Here is a 15,690-nt window from a genome sequence, read left to right as displayed (position 1 = left end):
ATCACCTTCCACAAATGATTGCATATCATTTGTACATTTTGTTGTGCATTCTAATAATGGAGTGCGTTCCTAAATGAAAATGTTTATTTTATTTTAGGCCTTGGTGCAGTTTGTGTGGCAGAGGGAGCTGGTAGAGTATAGATGCTACTGTACCGTGTTGAAAATATGCCTATGCTCATTTCCTCTCTCTATCGTTTTCTCCCTCTTTTTCTGTTAAAATACAAATCATCACGGGAGAAAGTCTCTTTCCCTTCGGCGGGAGATCTAAATGACACTTTAACCACTTAAACCCTCTACAGTTAGTAAACTAATACTTAGTTGGTAACCGGGGCCGGCTCTGCATTTGGTCCGTGACGTTTTTCAGCGAGTGTTCACCCCATAATAGGGATGCTTGGGTTCAAGTGGTTATTAGTGGCTCATCTTAAATGAAAGCCCTTGCTTTAAAAAAAAAACTTTAGTGTGTTTCTGTTTAGGGCAAAGAGACATTCTAGTGATGGTTTCTGACAGGACTTTATTCTGTCAAACATGGACTGCTGTGTTTTTTATTAAAAGTCTTCCTGGACTTACTGTTTCACAAGCATGTGCTTTCGTTTGAAATGAATATCTTTGGTGTTCTCTGTGTTATTTCCTGCTAACTAGAGCACACTGGACTGCATGCAGGTACCAGCAACCATGATCTTCCTTTCCACCCTATGCCAAATCTACTGTCGTCCCTCTACAAAACCTACTTTATCCTTCCTGTAGATTCTGTTTGTTGCCTTGTCAAACCCCCAAAAATGAATAATCCTGCTAAGCTGGGTAGATAACAAATTATTTAATTTAGTGCAGGGCTTTGCTTCGTTCTTTTTGTCAGTCTAATGTTTAGGTAGATGTAATGTTGGTCTGGTTTCAGATACAATGGTTCTGATTCACTACATAAAATTAGCCTACATTAGCATACGGTTGTTTCTGTTTTCCCCACGCTCTGAACATTGAGCCGAGAGTCCGCATTGTAGTAATTAAATATATATAATTTCCATAAGCCTGTGGCATGGCCTACATTGAGTCTTTCGATGCTGGTTGGTTTTGTGTGTGTGTGTGTGTGTGTGTGTGTGTGTGTGTGTGTGTGTGTGTGTGTGTGTGTGTGTGTGTGTGTGTGTGTGTGTGTGTGTGTGTGTGTGTGTGTGTGTGTGTGCGCGTGTGCGTGCACGCGAGTGTGAGTGAGAATCAGGCCACAGTCGTGAGAAGTTGCTAGTACAGCATGTACTGTATCTGTTGCACAGTTAGCAGTTACCTCTCCTCCAGTCAGCACTGTGAATTCTACGTGTGAACATGCATGCTACAGTATGTGTCTCAGCTATACTATGACTGGCTGCTAATGTATAGTTAGTCAATTGTCATCATTATATTGTTAAACTGGACTGCTGTGCATTGCAGGTAACCACTAATTAGGAGTTATTCTGTACAAAACACGCTATCAGTTATTTATCATTTGAACTAAATGTGTGCATACTGCATAGATAATGATTGTGTGCGGTCTAGGCTAGCTAGGCGTAGGTGAGACATTTAACAGGAAATGGTTGCATCTACATGTAGAGACTCTGTTAGATTGGCTTGCCTGGAAACCCCCACCACAACCGGAAGCGAAATCAGTCACTTATAGAAACACAGCGAGGCTCAGGGCCAACCCGTATAGTGTTCTAGCAGTCATATCTTTGTAGTGGCTTTGCTAATATGAATGTGCTGCAAGGTAGGAGACAGCATGCAACCCATTGCAGTCAGATCATGACATTAAACCCCCAGCTCTGGTTTTCACCCTGTCCTCCCATTTAGCTATTACCATAACGCCAACCCTTAACCTGGCCCCTAAACCTGAATCTATTTCCCTCCTCTGTTTTTGTATGTTTTATTTTCCTTTAAATCTTTAGAGGTTTGTCTTTGCAACTCGTAACATGAATCTATCAACAGCAACTAATTGTCTGTGTTGTGCAGAAATCTTTATTTGTCAGATTTTGTTACATCCTCCCAGTTAGTACAGTGTGCAGAAATATATTGTTTTTGTCATGCTTTTGTCTATTTAAAAAATCCATTTGTCTGTGAACAAAATATCTAACAGTTTATGTTGGAAAATCAAATTCTTACTGGAAGTCAAAGCATTTGAAAGTAGCTTCTTTTAGATACAGTACGTTTAGATATGGTTTCTGCAGGACACTGTCAATCAGTATAACCAACATCAGACATATGGAGCTACATCCTGATGGCTGATGTATGAATAAAAACAGCTAAGCTTGAATTAAGACTATTGTGCAATGATAGCTTTAAAGAAAATGAAAACTGTTTGGTTAAATGTGTGTTCTCCCTGCTTTCTACGTGCAGTCCAAGGTCCGGGATCTGGAAGAGAAATGCCGCAGTCAGAGCGAACAGTTTGGCATGCTGTCTCAGGAGCTGGATAAGTTCCGGCTGTCGGCGTCCAAGGTGGATGGGGCGACCCTCCTTAACAACCCCAGTTTGCCTGTTCTGACCAATGGGCTGGGCCTTACAGACAGAGGTAACACACCATTGGAGCTTTTATTTAAAGGAGTAGTTCACCCCCAAAAAGATTTTTTCCCCCTTTTTTTCTATTAATTACTCACAGCATGGAGACTTGAGTTCAATGATATTTGTTTGTGTTTTTCCCATTCCTAAGACAAAAATGTGATTATAGTAAATGTACCCCCAGTCCCCCATTGATTCGGATGGGGACCCAAATGCATTCGGGACCCCATCCAGGGGTGCATTTCATGTAATCTAATTATTGTCTTAGGAATTCAACAAATACAAAAAAATATTATTGAACTCAAGTGTGTCACTGTAAAATATATTTCCTGTGATGTTTTTTGTAATTCAAAAGCCTACATTAGTGGCAGTAGTGTAAAGAAGGCTATGTTGGTTGGTCCTTTTATCCATCCGTCAGACTGTCTGTCTACCACTTAAGCTACTCGCTAGATTGCCATGACACTTGCTAATTAATGCTCCCCGGGTGATGAACCGTACACTACACCAGAAGGAGCCCTGCAGATCTGACCGAACCCAGTTTCGGCACAGAAATGGGGTCAAATTCGTTCTACTGCTTTGCTGCCAGAATGTGGAATACCCTACCAACAGTAATAAAAAAGTGTGACTCCTTACACTCCTTCAAAACCATTCTAAAAGAGCAGCAAATTGTAACTGGCTCCTGTAAAAAAGTTTATCACCGGAAATGAAATTAGGCCAAACTATCCACACAATATAATATTACAAACTCTAAAGGGCCATTAAACGTGAGTCATTTTGATTTGCTGAATGTGGTGATTGAATATTGATTGATGCTGATGCCTCAGAAAGGATCTAAATAGGTTTTTATTCACAGAGTGGTTATTTATTTTATGTTGCTTTTTATTCGTTTAATTATCTAGTTTGCTTGAAATGATAACCAAAATGCTTATTTCTCCTCAATATTGTGTCTGAGATTACATGGATTATTTATATTTTAGATAAACAACGTTTACGTTGTATTTGGCTTAATAAATGTATCTGCATCTGCTCATATGCCTTTATTAATGGTGGTTCTGAAATAAGTTGTATGTTTTTGTAGTTCTGTTGTCTTCTGCTTTTATCGATGTGTAATATTTCTTTCCCTTGTCATGCACTTTTCATGTTAAAGTGGTATTTCACTTTAAAACACTTCTAGGTCATTTTAATGTCTACTTTGGGTTTTGTGTGCACCTCAGACAGTTTGTAATTAGCTTGATTCAAGATTTAGATATCGATATTTATTAGAAGTCACTCTATTAAAAATATATCAAATATCTTAATATTGAATCAAGCACCTTAACCTTCTGGGGTGCAAACAAAAGCCTGAATAAATGTTAAAATTACCCCAGGTGTGTTATAAAGTGAAATACAGCGGATTTGTATGACAATTCCAAACTCCTACTCCTATCAATTTATTCGTGAATTGACCCAAGTATGTATAGTACCAGTCTATCTTAAATTTACCAAACACCCAAGTTGGTATGCCGTTTCTCCTTTAGACTCATGGGATATGGAGTCTCTGGGTGACATAGCCTTTTGGAGTCTGGATGCAGGTGACCCTCTCCCTTGCCCTGAGGGGAGGGATTCCCCCGGTACTCTTTATTCAAATGACACTGTTTATTGTGTTGGGCACTGTTAGTAGAGCACTCCATGGTTGAACACTTCACCTCCAGGTCAGTGTCATGATGACCAGCACAATCCATACTCATCACTTTCTTGGAGCCCGCTCTTTCTAAAACAGTGCTTCTCAACCTGTGGGTCAGGACCCCCAAGGGGAGTCCTTTAAAATGACAAGTATTAGAGGCAGCTGCGAGGCATTGTGAGCATGTACAGTGATATGCTATTTTCACAATAGAACCGTGTTATACAAAATGTAATGCCTCAACTCTTTGTGCTCATCAGGGTGGGTGCTCCCCAGTTAAAATATGATTATTTTGGGGGTCACGGCCTGAGAAGGTTGAGAACCACACTCTCACTTGAAGGTCACAGCTTGAAGTTTCAGGTGAGCAGGGCCACTGGTCTGTTGGCTGTGGTACTTGCTAAGCCCCTTACTTCTTACCGGTGCCGGTGTTGCCACAGTATATGGTGACCTTTGAACTTAAACAGATGGAGACAGCGGATTTGACTCCACTATTTAATCAGCCCGGTTCAACCTTCAGCTCCTGCATGTCAGTCATTGACCTCCCCCACCTACATTATCTGCTCACTGATTCAGGTTTACCAGTCACAGAGCTGGGAAGTTGTCAGTTCAGTGACAGAATAATGCATTGTCCTCCTGTCTTCTTCCAGATGTTGCCACCGCTCTGCGAATGGGGGCCACGCCCCATGCCGCCGGGCTGTCCAGGGCGGAGCGCTCTCCTGTCACCAAGCACCGAGAGCTTCCCACCATCAGCGTCAGCAAGTCACCCACCACTTCCACCAAGTCAGAGCCCACACAGCTCACCCCCAAATCGGACAGCCACCTCAGTCCCCACAAGTCCAGCCCCACACATGAGGTACCGTTTAAAAAAATGCTTAGTAAATCTTGAAATTGTCATGTTACTGATACATAAAATATATATGGATGAATAAATCCATAACCAAATAAGACTCAGAGACAGCCAAAGGAATATATCAATAAATAGTTGTAGTCGAAGAGAGTCAGACAGGTCAGACATACTATAACAGTGAGCATACCATCCCTAGTGGCAGCTTTCTCTCTCTCTCTTCCAAAATGGAGGTTAGACATACAGTATATAAAAGAATACGGTAGAACCGTGGAAGTCTTGGATTGTTTCCCAAATCATAATAACAAGATATACTTTCCACTAGCAGTGACATACAGTATAACCCAAACATGAATGACCTGTAAGTCAAACAGTAGTTCACAGAATATAAATTCATGGTCATATGAGCCTCATACATGGATCATACATTTATGTATCATAAAAATCCATATCCATCAGTTACTCTGTGCTTTAGTTCTTTTTTATGAGACAGATTTTTAACTGTTCATTTTCAGTTCAATGATCATGCTGCATAATAAATAAATAGAAAGGCTACTGTCATTGGACTAAAGTTGACCGGTATTTAATTCTGTTTCACATCACAGTGAAGACTGAACTGATTCCCATTATTATTATTATTATTTGTCTTACAGTATATATATCTCACACGGCGGGTGGGAACCCTGCATGTCCAAAACCGTTCGTTTTGTATTTATCATTTATCAGTTATTATTTAAACTAGTGAAAATAGCCGATCTACAAGGTCTAGATGTGGTTGTTGTTGTGTAGAGCTTGTAGATCTGCTGTTTTCACTACTTTTGTGCAACAGCGTTGTATGGTGAAGCAGGGCTTTACTTTGCAAAAAAATGTACACATTTGAAACTTGGAGATACGAGGTTTCTGCCCGACAGTGACGATATGCTCTGCTCACACTGGATAAGATGACATCATGGGAGGTATTCATATAATGACAGTAATATTCTAGTTAGATGTGTTTCCATTATGGATCTAAATAGAGATTGTTTGGTCTCCTACTGTATGCAGGTCATTGGCCTTAGCTCACCAGTCAGTCTGCCTACTGTTCTATAAAGCTCATATTTAGTGAGATAATCCACTGGCTATTGTGGATTATGAAGGTTGTAGTAGTTGTAAGTGATTATCCTTAAAAGGTTTTTCCACCGGAGCTATAAATACTGTATAGTCTTTGTTATTCTTATTTATACATTTTTGGAATAACAACTGGCAACTGTAAGTGTGTGTGTGTGTGTGTGTGTGTGTGTGTGTGTGTGTGTGTGTGTGTGTGTGTGTGTGTGTGTGTGTGTGTGTGTGTGTGTGTGTGTGTGTGTGTGTGTGTGTGTGTGTGTGTGTGTGTGTGTGTGTGTGTGCGCACACACACACACACAAATATGCACCCTTCCTCCCTCCCTCCCCCACACGCTCCCTCCCTCAACTCAAAGGCACATGGAGGGGTTTTCTTACAACGTTGCTTATCCTCCCCCCTTATTTCCTTTTAATCATGGCTCATTAATCATGATAATGGCAAATCAGATTCAGATATTTACACAGCCCACATGAAAGCAGGCAGTTAAATTAGTAATACTAGCCCTTACCCGTTCAAAGATATGAGCTCCAAAATGATGTGCAGTGTGTGGGTTATGGGATGTGCACTGTGCATACAGTATATGAGGGATGGAAAGTAACTTTAACTGGTGCTTGCATGATAATATGTAGGAGCATCAATGTAAGAAATACCCGTTCCATTTAACGGCTACAGAGATACAGTGTGTGTGTGTGTGTGTGGGTTTGTGTGTGATTGTGCATGGCCTGAACAACAGCGCCCCTCCCTTAACATGTGTGGTCACAAAAGGTACTGTAGGCTAAATAGATATAGATACACCATAAAAATGCTAATATACAGTATATGATTTGTGAAAGTGACAAACGGGCTTCACAGTTATGTTAGGTGTGTTCATCTGCTAATGGTGATGCGATTTCAGATCAATTGCTCCAGCCACTGAGGAGAAACGCTGTTTCAGACAGACAGACAGACAGACAGACAGACAGACAGACAGACAGACAGACAGACAGACAGACAGACAGACAGACAGACAGACAGACAGACAGACAGACAGACAGACAGACAGACAGACAGACAGACAGACAGACAGACAGACAGACAGACAGACAGACAGACAGACAGACAGACAGACAGACAGACAGACAGACAGACAGACAGACAGACAGACAGACAGACAGACAGACAGACAGACAGACAGACAGACAGACAGACAGACAGACAGACAGACAGACAGACAGACAGACAGACAGACAGACAGACAGACAGACAGACAGACAGACAGACAGACAGACAGACAGACAGACAGACAGACAGACAGACAGACAGACAGACAGACAGACAGACAGACAGACAGACAGACAGACAGACAGACAGACAGACAGACAGACAGACAGACAGACAGACAGACAGACAGACAGACAGACAGACAGACAGACAGACAGACAGACAGACAGACAGACAGACAGACAGACAGACAGACAGACAGACAGACAGACAGACAGACAGACAGACAGACAGACAGACAGACAGACAGACATTCATTCGCAAAATTATAGTATAGATGTGAATATGTGACTGTGTTGGAACTAGACTGAAATTTAAATATATTTCCATTGAAAAGTAAATTATTGTATTTTGTTTGCACTACCGCTATTTGTGGGAACACCTATTTGTGGGAACACCGAAGGCATTCATTCCAACAGTTGTAGAGATGCCTGATGGTTGACCAGTGTTCCTATGGTGTCTTCAGGTTGACACAGCCAGTGAAGTAGAAGAGTTGGACATCGATGTAGCCCCAGCACCTTTCACAGCCAATAGAGGAGCATCCAAGCTTCAGGTCTTTATTGCCAGATACAGGTATGTACTGCAGGCTCTGGGTATACTCACCAAGTGAACCGCTCATTGACGTGTGATAATGATGACTCTCCTGTGACTTGTCGTTCTCCAGCTATAACCCATATGATGGCCCCAATGATAATCCAGAGGTGGAGCTGCCGCTTACAGCAGGAGAATACATATATGTGTATGGAGACATGGACGATGATGGCTTCTATGAAGGTAAATCCAGGCTTACACACCTTCCCACACACTTTGATCCAATGATCCAATGCTGGACACTTCTCCCGTCTAGCTCCCAAGCTGTGGTATGATCTCCCTTCATCTTACGCCGCTGTCTGAAAACTCACTTTTCAGACTCAACCCCAAACCCTATAGCACTCCTTATTTCTTTGTGTCTGTATTGCCTTTTTAGATAGATACCAGTAGGATGCCCTAAGGGAGGAGAAGCGACCTCACCCTAAATGGCGAGCTCGCGCACATGGCACATGACACAATGTCCATTTAGAAGCATTCCACATTCCCATAAATGGACTTAATATTGACCTTCCGTTGAGAACGCTGAGCTGGTCGAGTCATCATTTTGATGTCATAACAGGTCAGCTATATCCTTCTGCTGAACTGGTCAAGTCATGAGTGTGACATTGTGATGTCAGAACAGCTTGACTGACACATGCACGCACGCTCATAAAAGGGATTGTTTTAGTGTGGTTGCCCTAACAGAGCATCATCTGGGAATGCCCATATATGGACATATTGTGTCAGTCTCATGTGGTCTATGGAGAATTCCCATATATGGACATATTGTGTCAGTCTCATGTGGTCTATGCATATGCTATATAGTTGTTGATATTCTGACATGTTATCTTGTTTATTATAGTGATTATATATTATTATATTGTATTATCTGCTTTTTGTAAGTCGCTTTGGATTAAAAGCGTCTGCTAAATGCCTAAACTGTATGACGTCAGACATCTATGATGTCAGACATCAATTTGCAAGTGTCTTGGCCATATATGGAGCATGAGGTGTGACAGATAGACAGACAGACAGACATGAGCTGCAGGTTTCCATACTAAATAGCGACCTACGGTCACAACTAAGTAATCAGATATACTGTATGTTGTTTACTTGTTTACAGGTGTTAAGAATGTTTTGATAGAACGACATTTAGACAGATTAGATGTCTATCTGCAGTCCTAGTTACTTTGTTGAACTAGTAACCCCTTACTGTTATTTGGAAATGTTCATGTTATTTACTTTTTTCTTGCACTTTGTAAGTTGTTCTGGATAACTACGTCTCAACAACTCTGATTCTCCTCTTACTGCCTGTACGGTATTGTTTCTATCGTTTAATATTGAAATCATTGTTTTATTGTGTGGCCTTTCAGGTGAGCTGATGGATGGTCGGAGAGGGCTGGTCCCCTCCAACTTTGTTGAGCGGGTCTCTGATGATGATGTCATGAGCGCTCCCCATCCAGAGGTGGGGGACATGTCCCATAACTCCCTGCTGGACAGCAGCCTCCTCAGTGCCAGTCACCACCACCACCACCACCACCACCTTCCCACGGGCATCAGCGCCTCTGAGAGGACAGACATGTCTTTGGCGTCCGGCCTCGCCTCCGCCCCATCGGAGATGGCCTCCGTCTCCGTCTCCTCCGCCACCCCAGCCCCCCTCACCAACGGCCTAGACCTGGACTTGGAGGAGGTGGGAGTGGACACTGTGCCTTACCCACGCAAGCTCACCCTCATCAAACAGCTGGCGAAAAGCATCATCATCGGCTGGGACCCTCCCCTGGTGCCGGCGGGCTGGGGCAACGTGTTGAGCTATAACGTGTACGTGGACCAGGAGCTGCGGCAAAACGTGCCCTTCGGCTCCCAGACCAAGGCGGTGCTGGAGCGCCTGGACGTGAACCTCAAGGCCTACCGCGTGTCAGTGCAGAGCCTGACGGAAAGGGGCCTCTCGGACCAGCTGCGCTGCAGCATGCTGGTGGGACGGGACGTGTGCGTGGCTCCCACGCAGCTGCGCGTGGAACGCGTCACCGCAACCTCCGCCAACTTGACGTGGCTGCCAAGTAACAGTAACTATGTGCACATTGTGTCCTTGAACGAGCAGGAGTGTGAGCTGGTGAAACCCGGCTGCTATTCACTGTGCCTCAGTAACCTCACCCCCAGCCTGCACCACACGGTGAAAGTGGAGGCGCGGCCGCACCGCACGCCATGGGAGCTTCCCGTGGAGCGGCGGGAACACAAGAGCGCCGCTATCACTTTCAACACTCTGATAGCAGGTCAGTGGATGCGCACAGGGGAAGGCAGCGGTGTTTGATTTTATAATCAGATACGTATATGAATGACAGACTGACACCTGGAAAGCATCTTGGTTATCTACACCAGTGGTTCTCAAACTTGGGGTCGGGACCCTAAGTGGGGTCCCCAAATTATGTTGTGGGGTCCCCAGATGATTAGCTTGATGCCAGTTTTTTTTCCTCACTCAACGGTATATAATCCAACATACAGTATAAGTGTGTACAGGGTATCTGCACATTTATAAAGTGACAATTTAAGGACTTTCAAGACCTTTTTAATACCAAACTGGCAAATATTAAGTAAGAAAGGCGAACATTGTAGCCGATCTACAAGGCGTTGTGAGCATTTTCACAGTGTTCATCTATGGAACCCAGTAACACTAAATGTAATACCTACAATTCCAAGTGCTTGTCAGGGTGGGGGTCCCCAGTTCAAATATGTTTATTTTGGGCGTCACAGCCTAAAACGTTTGAGAACCTCTGATCTACACACATCAATTTGGCATTCACACTTCAAATACCAAACCGGCAATCAGTAAATGTCATATATCGTACTATCAAATTGTCAAATATATAGAGGCAGAAATTGTGAAAATAGCCGATCTACATGCTGTTGTGAGCATGTAGATCTGCTATTTTCACAATAGAACGTTTTCTTTTTTTTATTCGACTTTCGACTTTCTCTGGTGGGACTTTTTCGTTAATGCCCTAGTACAGTAACTATGCAGTTTTCAACTCATACAACCATTATAGTAACATTCCGAAGTCACAAGCACGATCTCCCCTAATTTGTCTTCAGCACATCCCCATCTGCCTTTCGTAATGTTTTAGAGGCTTTCACGCTGGACAACAAACCAGCTAAGCACACATGAAACTGAGCTTAAATATTTCTCTATTTGCTATATAGGTGATCTCTCCATTCTTACAAAGCTGCCTGATAATGTTCATAGCTACAGAAATGTATGCACTAGTAATGACACAATGCTCCTCTGCAGTTTAATATTATCCACAACAAGCAAGGCGTATACAGACAGTTAAAGCTGAGATTGACTGTTGATTTTTGAGCCATTGTATTAAAATTTGCATCATCAATAAGTGATCGAAACATCTGAAACTACTTTTGTAGGACTGCCGGTGCTCAGATCATAATCTCCTAGTGAGTGTGAGGACCGAGGTTCAGATGCGAACCCCTAAAGTATAAAATGTTATGACACAGGCAGGAAATTAAGCAGAAATCTATTTAATGCATACAATATATATTGTTGTAGCTTTCCTAAATTACCTTTGGCATGGTACTTCCATATTCTGGGAATTTCAGTTCTAACAGACCATAAACAGCTGTAAGGACAACAGAGCCAAAAGGACTACTAAAACAAATACTTTCTCAGAAGATAACACCAGATTAGTCCAGGTCTCAACTCAACTTTATTGATTGATATACAATATACCTACAGTATATTTGATATGGGATGAAGTGAATTGTTTGGGGGAAAACTAAAGCAGATCACTTAGCTTTTGAATACAGTTTCACTGGATAAAGTATAATTTGTAATTTGTGCTGTGTCAGGTCCCCCAGATGCCCCTCTGGGAGTGCAACTGGAACAAGGTCCTTCCCCAGGGATTGCCCTCATCAACTGGCTGCCTGTCACCATAGATGCTGCCGGGACCTCCAATGGGGTCCGCGTCACCGGATACACAATATATGCTGACAGAAGAAAGGCAAGGAATAGAGTGTTCCCTCTACGCAACTTGTCTGTGACTTAGCCCTAAATTACTTTAGTGCATTCAATAAACAGATATGCTGAAGTTATGCTAATGATGTATGAATCATTGTGTGAATGGGGCAATGTTTAAATGTGTTTCTGTTCCACTCTTATCCAAGGTGCTTGAAGTATCATCCCCCACAGCGGGCAGTGCTCTGCTGGGCCCATCTCAGATCCAGTCTCTGCAGGCAGCCCAGGAGCTTACCGTCCGCACCACGTCTGCCCATGGGGAGTCCTGTGACTCTCTGCCAGTCGCCGTGCCCACCAGGCTGACTGCTATCATGGCAGGTCCAGCCACTCACTCCCCAGTAGTGCCAGTTCTGCCCTGTGCCCCTGCAGAGACCATACTGCCCTCATCTGCCTCCTACGGGAACTCTGCTGCCAAAACTCCCATGCTGCCCCACACCCCACCACTAGACGCACAAGCCATTGACCTCACAGCGCGAAACCCTGCCAACTGTCCTGTCCCCTGCTACAACGAAGCCCTTCTCTCATCTGCCTCATACGTGGAGGCCTGGGCCGATCCGTCAGCCGCTGCTGCCTTGGCAGCCTGTGATAATACCCCTTTACCAGCAGCCTCCACTATCACTCCAGCTGTAAGCTTCTTCTCTACCTGTCTATTGCCTAGAATAGCCTTGCAATTCTGAGCTTGGTCCCTTAATAACTCATGTGCATTTATCTGGTAAGAATGGCCACAAAGCATGCTAAATAAGGCTCATACGTCAAGGTGCTGACGGAATTGTATACATCTCATGAAGGGAAATGATCAGAAAACGATTTAAAGGCCCCTCTGTTTTTACTGCAGATTAAAGGCTCTTACGGTAGTCCTTTTTGATGGACCAACACTTCACCCCATCCAAAAACATCCAAGTGAAAAACTAAGATGGATGACTTAGACAGCCAAATTAACCAGGTTTTTGTTGAGGAAGATGTTCTACCGAAAGTGATGGCAGAAGCTGTTTCCCATCTCACAGTTGATGCGGGCACACAAATGCTTGAAGCTATTTACGCTTTTCTCTGCAGTAAACAGAGTGGACCTCTCCATGCTTGAGTGGTTCTTAAAAGATTTATAATTATCGACATGCTTTTTAATTAGCTGTCCACAATTCCATAAGTACTGTGATTTTTTTTTATTAGGCACATCACAACCTCTGTCTCTTATTTAGCATTGAATAATCATCATCTTGAATAATTATCTTTCTTTGTCCATAGGTTCATCTTACCTCACCTACCATCTCAGTAACAAACCCACCAGCACCAGGGGCGGTGGTGCCTGCACTGACAGCAGTAGTGTTGGATCAGCACAGAGACATAGAAAGCCCCGGAACTATACACCCTTTCCCATGCATCAAAGAGTTCCTTGATGACCCCAGTGCCAAGCTCCTTAGCCCTGTGCCCCACGTTAGTCCACCTCAAGCTCCAATCACAGACCCCCAAAGCCCTCACCTTTTTCACTCCCTCCGGCAATGTGTCCACTCGCCACTGGAGTCAGAGGTAGAGGAGGAGACGGAGAACTCACGCTTGGTGTCCATCGAGGAGTTCCTGAGACAAGAGCAGGAAACTGTGTACAGCGAGAATCAGCAGGTCAGTTCTGGTTTTATTGAGCCCCCTTCCATTAGCCGCTGTTTCTTCTCCTGAAACAAAACCTTGTGATTTTTTACCTTACTAGTACCGTGCTTTTCTACATGGTTTATCTTAACCTGGACTTTTCTAATCATGTACTTTTATATAAAATAGTTTATTTGCCATTATCTTCACAAAATGCATCAAATCACGCAAGCAGCTTCCGATTGCCGTGAAAGGCCAAATAACACGTGGCACCCTTTTCACATTGGCCTATTATAGCGCCACCAGGAGGCAAAAAAAACTACCTGACCTGCCGGAGACCTGTTCTCGGACGAACACTGCTTCTAGTTTGTCTTTGATTTCTTTTCACACTTTTCTTGCTTTTCCTGCTTTTTTCCGCTGCTTTTTTCCTTTGCTACTTTTTACTGGCGTGGCCACTTGATCGCTGCTTGCAGCTATATTTTTATTTCATTGTTAATACCTTTTAAGTTCATGTAATGATGTAATAACACTGCTTGTCTGCATTGTAGTTTGATTACCATTTTACGTCAGTAACGCTAAAGAGAGCACTGCCTGCGATCTTGACATTTTGTACTTTTATAGCCATTGTTTTTTTCCCACAATTGTTTCGAAGGAACAATATTTTGTAGTTATTCTTTTAAAATATTAAATAAAAGAGATATCTTGTCAATCTCGTCAGTGGCAGCAGGGACAGACCTCTATATCCCATCAATCTCGTCACGTGTCAGTCAATGAGTTGTGTGTGTGTGTGCTGTGTCCTGTATTACAGAATAGTGGACGAGGGCTGGTGGAGCCTCCCAGTGACTACCATGCAGACAACAGCCGCTCAGACCTCTCTGACATCCTAGAGGAGGAAGAGGAGGACCTCTACTCCTCTACAGAGGCACCACCCAGAGGTTATACGCTCGCAGCCAGCAGGGTAAAACAGTGATTCTCTACCTTTTTAATTTAAAAGGACCCCCAGTTTTATATATATTTGGTCATTTGATCCATTGCTACACACTCCCGAGTTAAATTAATGCAGAGGATCTCTGTCTTGCATTGCCATTTTGTTCTTGATGCTTTGTTTTTCTGTATTGTTTTCCTTGTGTGCACTATTTTGATTATTTATTGTTTATTTTCTCTTCCTTTTTCGTGCGGCTGGGTCATCCACCACGCTGTCTTTACTTCCTTCTCTTTTCATTGAACGTCACGATATCTGACCCATTCCCACTCGCCTCTGCCTCTGCCTCCCTCGATAGTTGCGCAAGTCTAACCGTTCGGACAGTGACGTGGACATTCTTGAGAGGATCATTAAGTTGCCCCCTCAGGCCCAACAGAGCAAGCAGTTGTTCATCATTCCTGAGTTGACAGAGGAAGAGGATACCAGCCTAGAGGAACCCTCACCCCACCGCAGGCAGCCCCGCCCCATGCCCAGTGACCATTACCCCAGACACGGTCATAGAGATGCTCATCTTCGAGGCCCGGAGCGCCTCCAGCATAGCCCTCGGCACCGCCCCCAGCCGCAGAAATCCAACCCCCACCCATCCATCCAGGCCCATCATCATCACAATTACCTCAGCAGGGATCCCAAAACCCCCTCCTTAGAGTTCCTCTCCAGGCTTGAACCTGTGCAGGTTAGGCCCAAGACCCAGCAAAGAGTCCGCTATGCTGACACGGTGGACGTCGTCAGCTATCCTGAAGGGGAGGATTTCAGTGTATACTCAGGTGCCAACAACAGGCAGGTCTCAGCCGGCTGTCCTGCCCAGATGGCCACTCCAGGCAGAGAGAGATCTGTGTCGCTGATTGGAGGTCTAGGGGACCGCCTCAGGAGGGAGGCAATGCTCCGGAGTCAGAGTCAGTGCCCTTCAGCACCCTACATCGTCAGCAAGACCGTGCGACGGGTGAGATCGCCGACTGGCCGCGCCACGGAGATTGATTTGGAGTACGGCGAAGACAACAACCAGGAGCCCGAGCAGTACCCAACTGGGGAGGTAGTGATGGAGCAGATGAGCTCTGAATGGTGGGTGGCAGGGGCACCGGTGGAGCGCGGTAGGCCGCCTCACCTCAGGCGGTCTAAGGCTGATCTGCAGGCGATGGCAGCTGCAAGCCAGCAGCAAAGG

The 15,690-nt window shown here is 44.1% G+C and overlaps 1 protein-coding gene across 7 annotated transcripts in view; it reads left to right on the top strand.

Moving 5' to 3' along the window:
* tspoap1 (TSPO associated protein 1) overlaps positions 1 to 15,690 on the top strand; it is a 102,805-nt gene that overhangs the window by 63,558 nt on the left and 23,557 nt on the right. For 6 of the 7 annotated variants that reach the window (XM_080749778.1, XM_080749776.1, XM_080749774.1 and 3 more), the window contains 10 exons: positions 98 to 130; positions 2,356 to 2,527; positions 4,822 to 5,027; positions 7,847 to 7,953; positions 8,045 to 8,154; positions 9,324 to 10,220; positions 11,806 to 11,957; positions 12,121 to 12,597; positions 13,214 to 13,585; positions 14,358 to 14,507. In XM_080749778.1, the coding sequence (XP_080605904.1) occupies positions 98 to 130; positions 2,356 to 2,527; positions 4,822 to 5,027; positions 7,847 to 7,953; positions 8,045 to 8,154; positions 9,324 to 10,220; positions 11,806 to 11,957; positions 12,121 to 12,597; positions 13,214 to 13,585; positions 14,358 to 14,507 (2,676 nt within the window). The remainder of the gene's footprint in view (positions 1 to 97; positions 131 to 2,355; positions 2,528 to 4,821; positions 5,028 to 7,846; positions 7,954 to 8,044; positions 8,155 to 9,323; positions 10,221 to 11,805; positions 11,958 to 12,120; positions 12,598 to 13,213; positions 13,586 to 14,357; positions 14,508 to 15,690) is intronic. The other variant, XM_080749775.1, reaches the window with a different exon arrangement.

Source organism: Nannobrachium achirus (genome assembly GCF_963921795.1).
Source record: "Nannobrachium achirus genome assembly, chromosome: 19".
In the NCBI taxonomy this organism is placed as follows: Eukaryota; Metazoa; Chordata; class Actinopteri; order Myctophiformes; family Myctophidae; genus Nannobrachium; species Nannobrachium achirus.
This window is presented reverse-complemented; position numbering and strand designations above follow the sequence as displayed.